Source organism: Hyperoodon ampullatus (genome assembly GCF_949752795.1).
Source record: "Hyperoodon ampullatus genome assembly, chromosome: 9".
Lineage (NCBI taxonomy): Eukaryota > Metazoa > Chordata > Mammalia > Artiodactyla > Ziphiidae > Hyperoodon > Hyperoodon ampullatus.
The window spans coordinates 102,709,467-102,728,939 of NC_136922.1; the positions used below are offsets into that span (position 1 = coordinate 102,709,467).

Below are 19,473 nucleotides of genomic sequence, written 5' to 3' on the forward strand. Positions count from 1 at the left end.
TCTTCCCTCGTCCTCAGAGCGGAACCCAGGCGTCCGGCCCTCCACCCTCCGGGCCTGCGGGCATGGAGCCGAGGCTTTCGAGCCTCCCAGCCGGCCTTGTTCCTGTCCCATTGTGTGTGGGACAGGGGCGGGGCGAGGGCCAGCAGTGGAGAGCCCCTTCCCACTGCCCCCTCCCCTTCCTAAGGAAAAGGCTGAGGCTCTGCCGGGAGCCACAGAGCAGACGCGGCTGAAGCCGACATGGGCAACTTGAAGAGCGTGGGCCAGGAGCCCGGGCCACCCTGCGGCCTGGGGCTAGGGCTGGGCCTCGGGCTGTGCAGCAAGCAGGGCCCGGCCTCCCCAGCACCCGAGCCCAGCCGGGCACCGGCACCCGCACCCCCGCCCGCGCCAGACCACAGGTGAGGGCTGCAGAGGCTAGGAACAGGTGGCAGGGGGGCAGGTCAAGGCCTAAAGGCCCAGCTTGGAAGGGCTGGAGCCTGCAGCCCAGTCAGGGGGGCCAGGTCGCCAACCCAAACGGCTGTCAGCGTGGACAGAACAAGATGGTCAGGGAGGCTCAGACAAGAGACCGGGATCCAGGCCGGCAGGCAACAGGTGAAGGTCGGGGGTAAGAGTGCCAGCTTACCAGGTGCCAGGGTTTGAATGCTGCTCTGCTGCCAAGAGCTGTTTGACTTTGAGCAAGTTACTTAACCTCTCTGAACCTCCGTTTATACAAAATATGGATCTAGCAGTACTTGACCCCATGGAGTTGTTGTTAAGTTTCTAGTTCACGGCAAGACCGACAAACAGCCATGATTATTTAAGAGGAGTGGAAAGGAGCTGGGGAGAGGTAGGTACAAGGGAGTGAGAGGATGGGGGAGAGACCGAGGCACTCGGGAGGAACTGAGAAGGGAGAGCAGCTAGGCCCTTTTCCCCTGCTCCAGACCCCTCCTCCCACTGGCCATCAACCCCAAAACTGACCCTGCAGCCCCAGACCCCAGCAGGGGCGCCCCTGGGGCAGAGGTCCCTGGAGAGAGTAAGGACGCAGCCCGAGGCCAGGTGGGGTGACAGGCCAGCCGGGGTGGCCGGGCTGTAGGCAGCTCTGCGTGGAAGGGCGAAGGGGCCGGGGGGCCTGGCCACACAGGCGCACGGAGGCCTGCGTCCCTCCCTTCCTCCCCGAGGCCGGGCTGGCAGCCCTGGGAGGAAGTGATAAGGCCTCTGAGGCCGGAGGGAAATCTGGGCTGAGGAATCCCTGCTGGGGTTTCCTGGGGCTCCGTCCCCTCCAGGCCGGGCTCATCTCAACCTCAGGGGGCTGGACACCCCATGTCCAGAGCAGGCAGTGGGGATGAGGACCCAGCCTCGGTCCAGGGCCTCAGGATCCCAGCGCCGCAGCCCCGGGAGCCCAGGGTCTGGCTGAGCATCCAGAGGAGTGAGGCGGGCCTGGGTGGAGAAGGGGCGGCTCTGCCCGTGCGGCCCTTGGCAAGATCCTTAACTTCTCCGAGCCTCAGACCTCTCATCTGTAAACGGGGTGCACTATTGCTTACCTTCCAAGGCTGTTGCGAGGGCTGGGAGGAAGGGTGAGAAAGCACATGGCAAGCAAGCAAGCAATCATTGGATGCTTAATGCTGTCGGAGAGGTCTCTGGGGCACGTCCAAAGGGTCACACACTTTTCTCCCATGACCCCAGCCCGGCTCCCAACAGCCCCCAGCTAACCCGGCCTCCAGAGGGGCCCAAGTTCCCTCGCGTGAAGAACTGGGAGGTGGGGAGCATCACCTACGACACTCTGTGTGCGCAGTCACAGCAGGTAAGGCCTGGAGCCCCCCATATCCCAAGTCAAGGTCAAGATGGCTGAGGCCCGTCCCCTCAAAGGGAGAGGAGACCGGGAAGAACCTGACGAGCTAAGGAACGTGCAAGGGGCTTTGATCACTCTCAGCCTCCCCAACCCAGCCCAACCTCCCGGCTATATCCAGTCTGGGGGCGGGGGCCGGGGGGTACCCAACCCACACCTCCCGGGACCCTCCCTCCCTCTGCCCCAGACTCTGCCTCCAGGCCCTGCCCCCCAGCCCCAACCTGGTCCTGACCTGATGCTCCCTCCTCTCTTGGCCGCCACCCCCCACCCCGACCCAGGACGGGCCCTGCACCCCCAGACGCTGCCTGGGCTCCCTGGTGTTTCCACGGAAACTGCAGAGCCGACCCTCCCAGGGCCCTCCACCCGCTGAGCAGCTGCTGAGCCAGGCCAGGGACTTCATCAACCAGTACTACAGCTCCATCAAGAGGTAAGCCCCTCCCCCGAGGCCCGCAGCCCACCCTCGCCAAGCCCTCACCGAGCCTGGGGGCCCTCCCCCGCCCACGGCTTCCTCTTGCTCCCCTCTCCTCCCCAGGAGCGGCTCCCAGGCTCACACAGAGCGGCTTCAGGAAGTGGAAGCCGAGGTAGCGGCCACGGGCACGTACCAGCTTCGTGAGAGCGAGCTGGTGTTCGGGGCCAAGCAGGCCTGGCGCAACGCCCCCCGCTGCGTGGGCCGGATCCAGTGGGGGAAGCTGCAGGTGAGGCTGGCTAGCCAGCACCCAGTGTGGGGACGGGGGACACAGGAGAGGAAAAGATGGGCTGCACCAGTTCCTGAGGCTTCCCGAGGGGGTCCCGAGCAGTGGGGAGACCCCGCCCATTCCCTCTACCCCAGGGGAGCCCACAGCCCAGCAGCTAACACCTGGTCATTAAGCCCCATAGCAGCGCCTTGGCTGTCCGGTGGGGAGAATCACCCAGATGGACAGAGGGACGCACTGAGTAGGTGAGGACAGCTGAGCGGTGATCCCTGTGGGGTATGGTCAGAGCAACGCGAGCAGTTCTTCCAAAAAAGGCCCCCGGGCTTCCCTGGTGGCGCAGTGGTTGAGAGTCCGCCTGCCGATGCAGGGGACACGGGTTCGTGCCCCGGTCCGGGAAGATCCCACATGCCGCAGAGCGGCTGGGCCCGTGAGCCATGGCCGCTGAGCCGGCGCGTCCGGAGCCTGTGCTCCGCAAAGGGAGAGGCCACAACGGTGAGAGGCCCGCGTACCGCAAAAAAAAAAAAAAAAAAAAAAAGGCCCCCGCTTGCCCAGCCCAGCGTCCTCACCCCAAACACACTGCTCCCTCCCAGTCCCCCAGAGCCTGGGCCTCATACCCTCCTTCGCACGCCCTGCCATGTGACTCAAGCTCCCCTGGGCTACTGGAACAGCCTGTGGCCCGGCCCTACCAGAAACAAGCTGACCCACAGGGGAACTGGATCCATGACCTTGGCCTCCTTAGTTGTAACCGGACACCAGAGATTTTGGAAGAAAGCCATGTGCTGAGTACATCCCAAAGGAGGCTCAAACAAAATCAGAACAATCCTGTCTGACACTTAACAAAACGCTTGAACTTGTTCAAAGCTCTAGCTCAACTCTGAACCCGTCAGAGATTCCGTATTTGACCCCGCTGTTGGCCCCAGGCCAGCCACGGTCACCGCTGCCCCTATCACCAACACAAGTCCCCTCCTCCCTGAAGCAGGAAAGGGACCTCCCAGCCTCTTGCTGGGGCCTCCACCCCACCAGTCAGGATGGCTCCTCCTTGCTTCGGAATGTCAGGATGGGGCAGAGTCCCCGGAGGCCACCTACTGCAGCCACCCCCCTTCCCATCATCCGTGTGCTCAAGGAGAGTCAGAAGACTGGCTGGGGTCACCTGCTTTTGCTTGAGCACCATGAGAAATGGGGAACTCGCCACCCACACCCCCAGGCGGCATCCCCATCAGTTGGTGCCCTGCCCCGATCATCAGTTTGGCAGTGACTGGGTCCCTCCTCTGTACCAGGTGCCAGGTCAGCTTCTGTAGGGATGGGGAGACACTTGCCCCGGCAAGCAGATAAGGAACAGGCCAGACCATGCCGGGTGTGTGGGGTGCAGGGCAGGAAGGGTCAGTGTGGGTGCAAATGGTCAGGGAGGCTCCCGAGAGGAGAAAGAACCATGGTTCACAGCTTGTGACCCCCCCCACCAGCCTTCGAAGGCTGCAGACAAGGTCACTAGTCCCTGCCCTGCGTCCTTGCCTTCTCCTCGGGCTGATACTCAAGACCCCCATTTCCCTCCTGTCTCCCTGCCTCGGATGGCTCAGGTGTTTGATGCACGGGATTGCAGCTCTGCACAGGAGATGTTCACCTACATCTGCAACCACATCAAGTACGCCACCAACCGGGGCAACCTCCGGTGAGTGCCCGCCGCCCTGTTCGAGACCCCGACCCCTCCCCCAGGCACAGGCAGTGAACTTGGGCTCTGACCAGCTCTCGTTCCCACGTCAGTTCGGCCATCACAGTGTTCCCGCAGCGCACTCCGGGCCGCGGAGACTTCCGAATCTGGAACAGCCAACTGGTGCGCTACGCGGGCTACAGGCAGCAGGACGGCTCCGTGAGGGGGGACCCAGCCAACGTGGAGATCACCGAGGTGGGCGTGGGCAGGTGGAAACGGGGAGGCCAGCCTGAGGGCTCTGGGAGGAGGCCAAAGGGTCCAGTCAAAGAGCGGTCAGTGCAGCAGGGAGAGGCGACCTCACTGAGACGAAGGATGGGAGATGCCAAAGAAGGAGGTCCCTGAGGAGGACACAAGGTTGGGCCCCTCATTCCCATCTGCGGCCCCTCTCCCCGCAGCTCTGCATCCAGCACGGCTGGACCCCAGGAAACGGCCGCTTTGATGTGCTGCCCCTGCTGCTCCAGACCCCAGATGAGGCTCCAGAACTGTTTGTTCTGCCCCCCGAACTGGTCCTCGAGGTGCCCCTGGAGCACCCCACGTGAGCACGAGGGGGGCCGGGACGGGTGGAGGAGGCGGCTGCCCAGGGGGTGGCCAGGTAGGCAAGGCTCCACAGGGCTGATGCCACGCCCTCACGCCCCCAGGCTGGAGTGGTTCTCGGCCCTGGGCCTGCGCTGGTACGCCCTCCCAGCAGTGTCCAATATGCTGCTGGAAATTGGGGGCCTGGAGTTCCCTGCAGCCCCCTTCAGCGGCTGGTACATGAGCACGGAGATTGGCACGCGGGACCTGTGTGATCCTCACCGCTACAATATCCTGGAGGTGAGGACCAGTGGGGCGGGGGGGTTGGGGGCATGTCCAGGATGTCGGCAACATGGAGAAGCTGAACAAGGTCAGGTCCAGTCTGCCTCCTGACCTAGAACTGCAGAGGAGGGCTCTGGGACCACCAAGGTCAGGGCCAAGGGGTGTATGTGCCTGCGTGCGAAGATGCAGTTATTTTTCTGGGGATAGGAGCTGTAGCTGTAGCTTTCATCAGTTTCTCAAAGCATATTTTGACTCAAAACATGTTAAAACCCATTTTAGAGATGAGAAATTAAGGCCCGGGACTGAGAAGTGGCCGGCCCCAGGGCCCCTGTCTGCCCTGTGGTGCCTTTGCAGGCAGGAACCTGAATCAGCCCCAAATGAAGCAGTCAGGCCTCCTGCTGGCCACCCACCCACCCTCACCCCTTCCACTCACGAGCTGGAGACAAAAATGTTCTCCACCCACCCTCCCCCGCCCCCTGCCAACCATTGCCGTGCACCCCTGCTCCCAGGATGTGGCCGTCTGCATGGACCTGGATACCCGGACCACCTCATCCCTGTGGAAAGACAAGGCAGCCGTGGAAATCAACTTGGCTGTGCTGCACAGTTACCAGGTACACAGGCCCCAACTGGCCAGGAGCGCAAGGGACTGGGGCTGGAAGAGAGGGAGGCACTTAGAAACTGGGCCGGGGGTCGGAGAAAGCTGGAAGGAGTTCCCGAGTCTGAGCGCCACGGGGCCCGCCAGGCCTGTAGTCCCAGGCGCTGTAATTATGGGAACCTAGCCGATTAGTGCATGCTCAGTAATTCTGGTCCCCAGGGCATACTGGGTATTGCAGTTTGTGGGACCCACTGGATTCTGGAAACTCTAATTCCAGGACGAGGGCGTGCTGAGCATTGTAATTTGAGGAAACTAGTGCCTGCTGAGTACTTCTATGTGGTCTCAAGGGTTTCGGCTATTTTGGTGTGGGAGGCATACAGAGAACACAGATTGGAGCTCCTTTTGCCTGCTGAATTTGGAGCCTGACCACGCGTGCCGCAGTTAGGGGCGACACTGGTTCAGGGAAGACCGTAGATGTTAGGTTTGGGGTGACGGACGCGCAGGGTCTGTGGGCTGAGTCTAAGCCCGTCCCTCCTGCCCTCCCTCACCCCAGCTCGCCAAAGTGACCATTGTGGACCACCACGCTGCCACAGCCTCCTTCATGAAGCACCTGGAGAACGAGCAGAAGGCCAGGGGGGGCTGCCCTGCCGACTGGGCCTGGATCGTGCCCCCCATCTCGGGCAGCCTCACCCCAGTCTTCCATCAGGAGATGGTCAACTACATCCTGTCCCCTGCTTTCCGCTACCAGGTGCCCACCCCACTGGCTCATGCCCACCATGCCAGCTCTAACTGAGCAGCCCCAGGGGCCTCCAGCCTTCTGTTCTCTCTCCTTACCTCTCCCTCCACTCCCGCCCTCCCATCGCTTCCCTGTAGCCAGACCCCTGGAAGGGGAGCACAGCCAAGGGCACCGGCATCACCAGGAAGAAGACCTTTAAGGAAGTGGCCAAGTAGGTGCCCTGGGAGGGCTCCCCTCCCTGCCACGCACCCAGACCTTCCCCCCATCGCCAGCAGTGGTCTGGGCACCCCACCCCTCCACACCCACCAAGACCTTGCTGGGGTCACGCGCCTGGGGAGGGCCTGTCTCTGTGCGCCTGGGACCCCTTCACCCCACCCTTGCTCACAGTGCGGTGAAGATCTCTGCCTCACTCATGGGCACCGTGATGGCGAAGCGAGTGAAGGCGACGATTCTGTACGCCTCCGAGACCGGCCGGGCCCAGAGCTACGCACAGCAGCTGGGGAGGCTCTTCCGGAAGGCCTTCGACCCTCGGGTAGGACTGAGCCCAGAGGGCAGGGATCTGAAAAGAAGTGGGGGGGTCTGCCCCCACCTTCAGACACACCCTGGAGAACAGGAGAGGGTCACAAGGCAGGGCCCACGAGGAGCCCCGGGATCCTCAGGGATTCAGGGACGGAGTCGGGGCCTGAATCTTGCCCTGCCGGGAGGGCTAGAATAAAACGAACCAGGACAGCGCAGCACGAGTCCCCAGGACATGGTCTTCTCCTTGGCCACAGGTCCTGTGCATGGATGAGTATGACGTGGTGTCCCTGGAGCACGAGACGCTGGTGGTGGTGGTGACCAGCACCTTTGGGAACGGCGATCCCCCAGAGAATGGAGAGGTGAGGCCTGCCAGGAAAGGGGCCACTGGGAATGAGGGGAGACTCACAACTGGAATGGCTGGGCAGGACCCCCAACCCCATGATGGAAAGCGGAGATGCTGTGAGAGTAGGAGCGTGGACAGTCCACTGGGACCCAAGGGCCTGCACAAGCCACACTCCAGGCCCACCCTTGCGGCTGCCCCCCCCCCCCACACACACACACACAGACACACCTGCTTAGCTGGGTCCCCAAGTCATTTCCATTATCAGAGCAAGTGCTTAATACACAGAAGGCACTTCCTGGCTGGCCAGGCATTGACAAATGGGAAAGACGGCACTTAAAGCGAAAGCTCAGCTTTGTCATTTCTTCTTTTCTTAACAAAAGAAAAGAACACTGCTCAGCTGCCAACAGAGATTAGGAAACTGCACTTTCTGAACAAATCTTGAAAAGAAACAAACTAGAGACCCACCACTGAATACGTTATTGTTAATCGCTGTCCTTCCTGCTTCTCTGTCTCTGGGCACCCCCAGGAGCATTCATTTCTGGAGCCCTTATCTGCTTCTGTTTCTAAATGCCTTCTTAGCACTAAGTACCTCCTCAAGTCCCCTAGAGCAGAATGCTCATGGAAGCCTTCTCCCCTGCCTTGCTGCCCATTCAGTCCTGCTTCTGATCTGCCTTTTATAGAAACTAGAGTCACTCACTTTTTTCAGTATAAAAGTAAGAGTTACATCCATGTGACCCACAACCCTATCAAGACAGAGAACATTTCCATCACTTAGAAAGTCCCCTCGTCAACTCCCCAAGTCAAGCCACCTCCCCATCTCCCCACCAAAGGCGACCACCGTCCTGAGTCCTGTCGCCTGGTCTAGAACATCACAGATAGGGGAGCACGGTATGCTGGCTTCTTTCACTCACCCTGCTTTGGACGTTCATCTCGCTGTTGAGTGATTCAGTGGTTCATTCCTCTCCATGGCTGAGCCACGCCCATGGCATGAGCCGCTTATTTCTCTCCTTCACTGCTGACGGACACCTGGGCCGTTTCCAGCGCTTGGCTATTGTGAATAAAGCTGTTATGAACATTTCTGTACAAGGCTTTTGTGGCCTTATGTTTTCATTTCTCTTGGATAAATACCTAGGAGTGGGACTGCTAGGTCAGTGGGTAGATGTTATGTTTAACTTTTTTTTTCTTTTTTTTAATGAAACTGCCGTACAGCCAAACCAATTGAACTGAACCCTTAAGTTCCGTGCATTTCAATGTATGTACACTTTACCTCAAAGTTTTCTAAATGGAGCAAACCTAGGAATTTGCCCTACAGAAAGTGGCATATATTTACTAACAACACAAACAAGAATATTTATAGCAGCACTGTTCATGATATCCCCACACTGGAAACAGTTCCCCACACTGGAAACAGTTCAAATGACTCTCAGCCGTAGAATGGATAAATACATCACGGTCTATTCAAATGCAATGCAGCAATGAGGTGAACAAAATACAACCACACCCAACAAAACAGATGAATCTCAAACATCACACAGAGGGAAAGAAGCCAGACACGAAAGAATCAGACCATGGGCTCACTTTGTATCAGCTTCAGAAAGAGGCAAAACAATTCCGTGGGGTTTTAATCAGGGGACCGGGTGGTTACCCCAGAGAGGGGGTGGGGAGTAAATGGGGTGGGGTGACCCCAAGGTGACTTCTAGGATGCTGGTGATGTTTCTTGACGGGATGCTGATTACACAGGTAGGTTCAGTTTACGAAAATCTGTAAAGCTGTGCATTTATAACATGGGTGCTTTTCTGTATGTACATTACACTTCAAGAAAATGTTCAACAAATAAAATTAAGGTAGTACTTGCTAATTACGGTGAACCTGTAGACTCATCATCTAAATGCATCTACAGTTAACCCTAGGATATTATGGCCTTGCCGTGTTTTGGTTTTTCCTGTGTAAAGATTGCCGCGTGTAGTTCTAAGTTATTTCCGTGGCAGCATATGATACAGCTCAGCTTTCTAGAAGATATCAGTGCCACTAGTGATCAAGGCAATGCAGGGAGACTGAGAGCCATTTTCCACCTATCAGACTGGACTGGTCACATCCAGTGTGGACAGAGCATTCCTCTATCCTGATGCTAGAGGACCATTTGACTGCGCCACCAAGCTTTTAAATTCTCTGACTCAGCAGTTCCACTTCTAAGGACTACCCTACTGAAATACGCAAAGGAGGAAACAGGCATATATGAGTGTTTGAGCATTGTGCATAGACCATCCAGACGTCCCCAGGCAGGGGGAAGTCTCATACATGATGGTACCTACAAATGATGGGATGCTATGTAGTCATTCGAAAGAATGAGGTCTGGCACTTCCCTGGCAGTCCAGTGGTTAGGACTCTGTGCTTCCACTGCAGGGGGCCCGGGTTTGATCCCTGGCCAGGAAACTAAGATCCCACAAGCCGCATAGTGCGACCAAAAAACAAAGAATGAGGTCAATCTTGGTGTGTTGACCTGGAAGGATATCCATGATAGGTTATTGATAAAAAGCAGGTAAACATAATATGATCTCATTTTTACTTTAAAAAATGAACTATAGAAAGTTTAACACCTGTCCATGGTACACATGACTTGGGGGATGAGACTGGAGGGAAGGGAAGGGTAGAGTTTCTCTTTTATTACTTTACACCCTTCTGTAATGTTTTCAAAAAGGCAATACCTCTTGTTTGAAATGTTCAAAACCAATTAAAATTTAAGGTCATAAATAATGATAACAAGGGCCAGTCCAGTGTAGTATGAACTTCTGCCTAGTTTGAAATAAAACAAAATTCATCGTGATGCCAACGTTTGTCCTCGCCAGAGTTTCGCAGCAGCCCTGATGGAGATGTCAGGCCCCTACAACAGCTCCCCTCGGCCAGAACAACACAGGTGAGTGGGGATGGGGGTTTGGGGGGTGGGGGGACGGGGAGGCATCTGGAGACACAAAAGGAAAGGAGGGGGCTTCCCCGGTGGCGCAGTGGTTGAGAGTCCGCCTGCCGACGCAGGGGACACGGGTTCATGCCCCGGTCCGGGAAGATCCCACATGCCGCGGAGCGGCTGGGCCCGTGAGCCATGGCCGCTGAGCCTGCGCGTCCGGAGCCTGTGCTCCGCAACGGGAGAGGCCACAGCAGAGAGAGGCCCGCGCACCGCAAAAAAAAAAAAAAAAAGGAAAGGAGATCTAAAGAGTTCTCCCACGGCTCCGCACGTCATTTTCCCAACAAGCTGGAGGACAGCTGAGCGGAGGCCTCAACCCTCACGCAGCCTCAGGACACCCTCTTCCTCCTCTTCCTTGTGACCCCCCAACTCCAGGCCCTGGGGCTTTAAGGGGCCGTCAGTCCTGAGGTCTTCAGAGACAGGAGGGAGGCAGGGCCTGGAGGCTCAGAGACACCCTGGGGCCGCAGCCCCGATCCCAAGCCTGCTCCGGAGACCCTGAGGCTGTCCCCCGGCCACGTCTGGGCCCCTCCTGGTCTCCAGTCCCCTGTGACACCCCGTCTCCCTCCTCTCTTGCAGGAGTTACAAAATCCGCTTCAACAGCGTCTCCTGCTCAGACCCGCTGGTGTCCTCCTGGCGGCGGAAGAGGAAGGAGTCCAGTAATACCGACAGCGCAGGGGCGCTGGGGACCCTCAGGTCCGGGGAGGCTTGGCGAGGGGAGCCACGGGGGAGGCAAGCTGCCTGGGCCCAGGGGGAGCGGGGGACGAGGTGGCCTCCGCTGACGGCTCCCTGCACCCCAGGTTCTGTGTGTTTGGGCTGGGCTCCCGGGCGTACCCCCATTTCTGCGCCTTTGCTCGTGCGGTGGACACGCGGCTGGAAGAGCTGGGAGGGGAGCGGCTGCTTCAGCTGGGCCAGGGTGATGAGCTCTGCGGCCAGGAGGAGGCCTTCCGTGGCTGGGCCCAGGCCGCCTTCCAGGTGAGCCCCCGGGCTCGTCCCGACGTCTCGCTCCCGCCACCCTCCCCCCCCAATTCTGAGTCACTCCAGCCTGGACATCTGCTCCCGAGACCTGCCATACCTACAGAGGCGGGGCCCTCACTGATGCCCGGGCTCGTTGGGTTCTCTGGCCCCTTCCTGTTCCTCCAAAATCCACCCTCGTTTTGCCACTGCACAGCCAGCCCTTCTGGCTGAGTCGAATGGTGAGGGACGACATGGCCCTGACACCACGGGTGTCAGGGCCCCTGCAGGCGCAGGCGGGAGCCTCAGGCCTGCACGGGCTGTCCACCCCCTCCCCGACGGGCACAGAGGGAGGGGCGCAGGGCAGGATGGAGGGAGAAGGGAAGGATCAAGAGAGGGTTAGTCAGAGGCAAGGGCTGAAGCTGAGAAACTACAGGAAGTCTGAGGCTCGGCAGGTCTGGGGCGGTGCCTGGACTGGAGGGGGTCCTAGGCTAGGGGAGTACAGGAGGGGCCAGCCCAGGGCTATGACTTCCTGAGCCTGGGCTTCCTCCAGAGCAGCTCTGCCTGGTCTGGGGATCATGCCCAGAGCTGAACGGGCCTCCTTCTCGCAGTCCTAACACTGCTCCAGGGCAGCGCTGGCCCCACCAAGGTCCCCAGGCTTGAGCTCAGCGGGTCTGGACTGATGGCAAGCAGGAGGGCATCCCAGCAGGAGGGCATCCCAGGAGGAGGGCCGGCCAGTACAGGTGGAGTGTTTGTTGGGGAGAAGAAGAGGGAATGGGAAACAAGACTAAAGAATCCAGACAAAGGGAATCGGCAGGAAGCTGCGAGTGGGGCGAGAGAAGGGAGGAGAGGGCATGAGGCTTGGGGACACCACTTTAGAGACACAGGGCCAACGGGAGGAGCATCCAACCAGAAGCAGGAAGGCTCTGAGCTAAGCAGGGTGGGAGCAGTGGGGGTAGGAAGGAAGGGAGGGGGCCAAGGAAGGAAGGAAGACTTTACACACACAAAAGAAAGATTAGCAGGACTGGTGATAGATACGGATGGGAGAAACCAGTCATGGGTGAGCCCTAGATTTCAAGCTGATGGCCGGCCAAGCTGTTTTCCAGGCTTGCACCTGAGCAGAAACAAATAGGATACACACCCTCCCAGGGGTCCTGCCCCAGGGGCCCCCTCTAGCCCCTGGTGTGCAGTGCAGGGGAAGACAGACCAGCCGGAGACCCCTCCCAAGGCCACCGGAATTCTGTGCCCACTCCAGGAGCTCTTAAGGGCTTTATGTAAGCATGTCATTTAATCTTCAGCAGACCCTAAGGAGGTGTAAAGACGGGGAAACAGAGGCCTGCAAGCGGTTAAGTCTAGGAGTGAGAATGTGAACACAGGTCTGAACGCATAGATGCGTTCGCTGAAGCTTCCGTGTGCCAAGCTCTGTGCTCCTTGGGACACGAGATTAACACTCACCAGATTAACTAACAAATGGACGTGACAAAAATACATGCAAAGGAATAGCTAACACAGCGGCCAAGACACGAAATGGGCCGAAGGACACGATGCCGTCAGCCTCAGCCTCCGTTTCGGTTCTGTTCTCCCTCCTGCCCCCGGGGCTGTGGGACAGGCAGCCCCAGGAATGGGAGGTGGCGACTGGGGCCCCAGCAGGCCCAGCTCCATCCCCCGCATCAGTGCCGCTGAGCTCCTCGCTGCCGAGGGCCTCAGCCCTCACCTCTTCACCCCCCCAGGCCTCCTGTGAGACGTTCTGCGTGGGGGAGGATGCCAAGGCCGCGGCCCAGGACATCTTCAGCCCCAAACGGAGCTGGAAACGCCAGAGGTACCGGCTGAGCGCCCAGGCCGAGGGCCTCCAGCTGCTGCCAGGTGCGGCCCTGATTTCACCCTGACTCTGCTGAACCCCCGGCTCCCCTGGGGCCCGGGACCGACTCACTCAGGGGCCGGGCCAAGGTCCCTGGCTCCAGCTCTGTCTCATCTGCCCCCCGCCCCTCAGGCCTGATCCACGTGCACAGGCGGAAGATGTTCCAGGCCACAGTCCTCTTGGTGGAAAACCTGCAAAGCAGCAAGTCCACGTGAGGAGGACCAATGGGCCCCGCCACGCCGGCCCCTGCCCCTCGTCCCCCAGACCCTGACTCTGCCCCCTCTCCTGCCCAGCCCTCCTATAACTGCCCCCTCTCCCCACCCCCAGGCGGGCCACGATCCTGGTGCGCCTGGACACTGGAGGCCAGGAGGGGCTCCAGTACCAGCCGGGGGACCACATAGGCATCTGCCCGCCCAACCGGCCGGGGCTCGTGGAGGCGCTGATGAGCCGCGTGGAGGACCCGCCGCCGCCCACCGAGTCTGTGGCAGTGGAGCAGCTGGAGAAGGGCAGCCCAGGTGAGGGGGCTCCACCCCTCTGGTCCCCAGGGTCCCCTCAGGATCTGGTGGAAGGTGGCCACCTCCACTCACAGGCGCTGCGCCGCCTCCTGACGGGCTGGCCTTGTTGCTGGACGGTCCACTGAGGGCGGCTCCCTTCTCAGAACTCCCCGCAGCCCCCGCCGCAGAAAGCCGCCCCTCCCTCTGGGCTTCTTCCAAAGGCTTCCCCACTCCACCCACCTCCGGCAGCCTAACCCGCTCTGTAGCTGGCATCGGGTCTACCTTCTGCTGCACCAGTACCTGGAGTTCAAACAAGCCGGGTGGGGAAAGGCAGGAGCCCAGACCACCCCAGTCCAGCAGGGGCCCTCAAACACACAAACACACACACACACACACACACACACACACACACACTCACACTCACAGGGGCTGCCCATACAGGCCCACCACCACTGTTCGAGGCCCAGGCCTCTGATAAGACACCGTGAGGTGGTTAGTCCCCCTGTACTCCGCAGACGATGCAAGTCCGGCTCGGCCCCTTCCTCAGAGCTCCCCGTACACCCCCGCAGGTGGCCCTCCTCCCGGCTGGGTGCGGGACCCCCGGCTGCCCCCGTGTACGCTGCGCCAGGCTCTCACCTTTTTCCTCGACATCACCTCCCCGCCCAGCCCTCAACTTCTTCGACTGCTCAGCACCCTGGCTGAAGAGCCCAGTGAACAGCAAGAGCTCGAGACCCTCAGCCAGGTGGGGGCCACCCCAGTGGGGAGCAGGGGCCGGTGAGGCAGGACGAGCCGGGAGGGGAGCCCACCTGGCTATCGTGCTGGGGCTCTAAGACCCAGCTCTGGAGTTCCTACTCATCTCTGAATTCTCTCGCCTTAAAGAAGCAGGGAGGGGACTTCCCTGGTGGCCCAGTGGTTAAGACTCTGCGCTTCCACAGCAGGGGGGCATGGGTTCAATCCCTGGTTGGGGAACTAAGATCCCACATGCCACACAGCACAGCCCAAAGGATGAAAAAAAAAAAAAAAAAAGCACGGAGGGGCTTCTCTGGTGGCGCAGTGGTTGAGAGTCCGCCTGCCAATGCAGGGGACACAGGTTTGTGCCCCGGTCCGGGAAGATGGGCCATGGCCACTGAGCCTGCGCGTCCGGAGCCTGTGCTCCGCAACCGGAGAGGCCACAACAGTGAGAGGCCCGCGTAACGGAAAAAACAAAAACAAAAACAAAAGCACGGAGAAGGTGCTCAGGAAATGTTTGTTGGCCTGAACTACTGAGGAGGGAGAAACCCCAGGAGGCTCAGCTCCGGAGGGGTCAAGGAGGGAGGTCATCAGGCAGGGCTAGCAGGTTCCAAGCTCACTGCGCCCCGCCCCCACCAGGACCCCCGACGCTACGAGGAGTGGAAGTGGTTCCGCTGCCCCACCCTGCTGGAGGTGCTCGAGCAGTTTCCGTCCGTGGCACTGCCCGCCCCGCTGCTCCTCACTCAGCTGCCCCTGCTGCAGCCCCGGTACTACTCGGTCAGCTCAGCACCCAGCACCCATCCAGGAGAGATCCACCTCACAGTAGCTGTGCTGGCATACAGGACCCAAGGTGAGGCTGGGGAGCAGGGGCAGGGCCACACCGTGACCCCGGGATGGACCCTCACTGGCCCCCTCCCGCCCCAACCCCCTAGATGGGCTGGGTCCCCTGCACTACGGAGTCTGCTCCACGTGGCTGAGCCAGCTCAAGACTGGAGACCCCGTACCCTGCTTCATCAGGGGGTAAGTGAGCACTGCGGGGGAGGGGAGCAGGAGAGGCGCCAAGCAGAGAGTGTCTGTCCAAGCAGGGGTGGCAGAGTGCATCACGGATGGCCGAGGACAGGTGGAGAGAGCGGCAGGCCGTTGCACAGGGTGAGGGTGGAAGCTTTGGTGAAGGGTGTGATTGGGAGCAGGGACGCCCCACTTAACATATCCGGGACGGGGCACCCACTTCACAACTCTGGCTAAGTTTGGGGCCTTTCACTAATTTGGACTTAGGGTCCTATCTTGAAACTGCAGTTCCCAGAGACGGGGCTGGGATTCGATCCAGCAGGCCCTGTTGCTTTCAGACGGTGTACTGTGTCCCGCCCTACATCTCCGGGGTCAGTCTGATGTTGGCAGGCAGGTACTTGGGAACCGTGCCCTATCTGCATTTAGTCCGGGGAGAACTGGTTAGGTTACCACAGTAACACTGAGCACTGAAGGAAAGTGAAGGATCTCAGGATACCCTTCCCTCCTGCTGTGTTCAGAAGTCCTGCCCATCCAGCACCCAGGAGCTGGAAGTCTCAGGTGGAACAAAGAAGTGTTCCCAGGATGGCACCAGCTAGGCCTAGTGACCCAAACCCATCCAGCAGGCTAAATTACAGATAAACTGCCAATCTAGTGAATACAAACCAAATGCCAATGTCGAGGCTATGGTTTAAAATAAAGACACTCAGTGGACCCATTATGAATTAAAAGGCTGTCGGTCCTTCCCTTCCCCATACTTTCTATATCTCCTGAACTGAGACATCAAAACATTCTTCAATCCAAATTTAAGCTTTATTTCCTTTGACCCAACCTGCAGAAACCACAGGTCCAGGAGGTTTCTGCCAATCAGCAGAGTTCTTTTTTTTTTTTTTTTTTTTTTTTGTGGTACGCGGGCCTCTCACTGTTGTGGCCTCTCCCGTTGCGGAGCACAGGCTCCGGATGCGCAGGCTCAGCAGCCATGGCTCACGGGCCCAGCCGCTCCGCGGCATATGGGATCCTCCCAGACCGGGACACGAACCCGTATCCCCTGCATCGGCAGGCGGACTCTCAACCACTGCGCCACCAGGGAGGCCCAGCAGAGTTCTTTTATCAAACACTTTGCGTTTACTACAAGCTGGACACAAGCATTAACTCATTTTCAGTGGAAGCTGAGTTCTCCTCTCTCAACCCTGCTGAGGTTGATAAGAATGGGGGATGTGGGGAAACAAAGTGGGCCTGACGGAGGGTCTCTTGGCTAGGGCTCCCTCCTTCCGGCTGCCGCCTGATCCCAGCTTGCCCTGCATCCTCGTGGGCCCAGGAACTGGCATCGCCCCCTTCCGGGGATTTTGGCAGGAGCGGCTACACGACATCGAGAGTAAAGGTGAGGCTGGGGCCCAAGGGAATGACGGGAAGGCAGGAGGGAGTCACACAACTTAGGGGCACAAAAGAGCAGGGGGCTAGAAGGCAGGAACCAGGTAGGAAAGAGGGCAAGGAACAGGGCCACAAAGGTGAAAAGAAGTTTATTAGACCAGGGGGTCGGGGGCCTAGAGGTGAGGGCAGTGCCCTGTTGGTCTGGCTTCCTGGTGCCCAGCACAAAGTAGTACTGGATTGGATTAACAACAAAGGGAACCCGGATGTCTGGAGAAGGTGGGGCTGGGACTCAGAAGACAGATATGCCCCAGGTGGACTCCGGACTGGGTCAGAGGTCACCTAGGTGTGTCTGAGACCCAAGGAAGCTACAGGGTGTTCAGGTTGGGCATGGGGTGCCCAGGGCAGCTGGTAAATCAAAAGAAGGGAGCTTGTGACTAAGAGGAAGGTGTGGGAGAATATGGGCTTAGAGCAGGGAAGGGGCCAGACAGCCTCAGACTGCAGCGTTGGATGGTACAAAGGGCATGGAGTCAGAAGCCCCAGACGAAGCACAGCGTCACTACTGGCCATGCCACCAGAGGGAAGTCGCCACCTCCTGTGACCTTCGGCTTCTCTGTAAATCAGCGTCAGGCAGGATCTCTGTGAAAGCATCCCAACTCTCCTAGAGGCCAAACAGCTGAGTGGTTGTTTCTGCCGGAAAGGGTGGGCCCCTCAGCCTGGGTGAGGGTAGCCAGTGGGAGGTGTCACTAGGGCTGTGTCCCCAGGAGGGGGCTGGGGGGCTCTCCCAAGCCGCAGTGATGCTTGCAGGGCTGCAGCCTGCCCCCATGACCTTGGTGTTCGGCTGCCGGTGCTCCCAGCTCGACCATCTCTACCGCGAGGAGGTGCAGGATGCCCAGCAGCGCGGGGTGTTTGGCCGCGTCCTCACCGCCTTCTCCCGGGAACCCGGCAGCCCTAAGGTGCGGGACCCTGAGGGGGCAGGGGTAACCCGAAGCGAGGGACAGGGGAAGAACCGACGTGCGCTCCAGCGGCGCGCCCAGGCCCAGCCGGCCCCGGCCCCTGCGGTGCGCACCCTCCGCTCGACCCCTCAGCTCCCACCCAGTGGCGCTCAGACGCCCGCGCCCACTCGGCTCCACCCTCGTGCCAAGGCCCCTTTGGGTCTCACCCACCCTCACCCATGCCCGCCCCTTACTTGGCTCCGTCCCTTGAGACCCCACCCCAGCGCACCAAGGCCCCACCAGGTGCGCTGGGTATCTTTCCCGCACTCAGGACCCACCCTACCCGCTCCCCCCGGGGCATGCCCTTCCCAGCCTGGTGCCCCGCCAGGGCCCGCCCCTGACCCCGCCTCCCCTCAGACCTACGTGCAGGACATCCTACGGACGGAGCTGGCTGCTGAGGTGCACCGCGTGCTGTGCCTCGAGCGGGGCCACATGTTTGTCTGCGGCGATGTCACCATGGCAACCAGCGTCCTGCAGACGGTGCAGCGCATCTTGGCGACAGAGGGCGACATGGAGCTGGATGAGGCCGGCGACGTCATCGGCGTGCTGCGGGTGCGGAGGGGCGGGGCCGGGGGCCGGGGGCCGCCCCCACTCCGGTGGGCAACTCCGACTTGGGTTTTGATCTCCCGCCCTCTTTCCCCCGCCAGGATCAGCAACGCTATCACGAGGACATTTTCGGGCTCACGCTGCGTACCCAGGAGGTGACAAGCCGCATACGCACCCAGAGCTTTTCCTTGCAGGAGCGGCATATGCGGGGCGCAGTGCCCTGGGCGTTCGACCCGCCCGGCCCAGACACCCCTGGCCCCTGAGAGCCCTCTTGCTTTCCGCTTCAGTTCGCGGAGAGAGGGGCCGTCAGACCGGAACCAGCCACCTCTCCCTCCCCTCCCGAGGTGCCGTCCCACCTCTGTCCAGAGTCTGCGGAGACTGGCCTGATTCCCGGGAATATCTCTTTCTCTGTCTAGGTCTGTTTCCCTACCCCAGGTCTGAGTAAATCTGGAAGGCCGTCTCCCAGCAGTGGTATTCCAGAGCCCTTTTGTGTTATTTAGGTCAATTTTAGATTTCCCTCACCTCTCTCGGAAGTACCTTATCTTGAAGCCTGATCTCTAAATCATTCAAATATTTATTACTGAAGATTCACCATAAGAGATCAGATCAGAAGTTATGAGAGCTACTAAGATGCCTAACCCAGCGCTGTCAATTACAGTTACAGAATGAATGACAAGCTTTGTCTTTGAACTTGTGCAGGCAGTGTGGAGGTGGTAATTCTTTGACAGGGAGTGCTGGAGAACAGTGGTGGTTTCCAGCCAATCACGGGCAGTTCTGTGTTGCCCCCTGATCTGGACTGAGAAGCAGGTGCAGTCGTCAGCTGACAGGAGTGGGGATTCCAGGACTAAGGTCACAAAGCTGTGCAGCAAAGCCATGAGCAAACTTTACTGCTTGTTTCAGACAGGATGAGGGGCCAGACCCGCTTCCTCAGACGTCACACCAACGTGAACTCCGAAAACATCAGGCCTCTCTAGTCTTTCCACTCACAGTCCCCATGCCTTTCCACAAGTCCCAAGGGAACCTAAAATCCAGATGTGTCTAAAGAACCTACTGGAGCTTCCCTGGTGGCGCAGTGGTTGAGAGTCCGCCTGCCGATGCAGGGGACATAGGTTCGTGCCCCGGTCCGGGAAGATCCCACATGCCGCGGAGCGGCTGGGCCCGTGAGCCATGGCCGCTGAGCCTGCGCGTCCGGAGCCTGTGCTCCGCAACAGGAGAGGCCACAACAGTGAGAGGCCCGCGTACCGCAAAAAAAAAAAAAAAAAAAGAACCTACTGCCTTTCAGGTCCAGTCCCTCATGGCTCCCTTATGTGTAGCTTGGCCTCCAACTTGAGGTCACTTGGGCACTTCCCAGGCGACCACTC

The 19,473-nt window shown here is 59.5% G+C and overlaps 1 protein-coding gene across 2 annotated transcripts; it reads left to right on the forward strand.

Annotated features, from left to right (window-relative positions):
* Positions 1–237: 237 nt before the first annotated feature.
* On the forward strand, positions 238–18,570 carry NOS3 (nitric oxide synthase 3; the record flags this gene model as incomplete). Of its 2 annotated transcripts, none has more annotated exons than XM_079711755.1 (26): positions 238–395; positions 1,660–1,777; positions 2,101–2,249; positions 2,355–2,517; positions 4,089–4,180; positions 4,273–4,414; positions 4,615–4,754; positions 4,858–5,032; positions 5,524–5,625; positions 6,163–6,357; positions 6,483–6,556; positions 6,733–6,877; positions 7,119–7,223; positions 10,054–10,121; positions 10,743–10,859; positions 10,964–11,138; positions 12,848–12,980; positions 13,108–13,186; positions 13,303–13,490; positions 14,039–14,211; positions 14,838–15,048; positions 15,131–15,218; positions 16,463–16,584; positions 17,379–17,527; positions 17,924–18,118; positions 18,214–18,570. In XM_079711755.1, 26 exons carry the CDS (start codon positions 238–240, stop codon positions 18,373–18,375), a joined length of 3,618 nt encoding a protein of 1,205 aa, XP_079567881.1. In that variant the 3' UTR covers positions 18,376–18,570. The 2 variants fall into 2 exon arrangements, with proteins under 2 accessions (XP_079567881.1, XP_079567882.1); XM_079711756.1 differs by having other exon boundaries at positions 1,675–1,777.
* Positions 18,571–19,473: the final 903 nt, after the last annotated feature.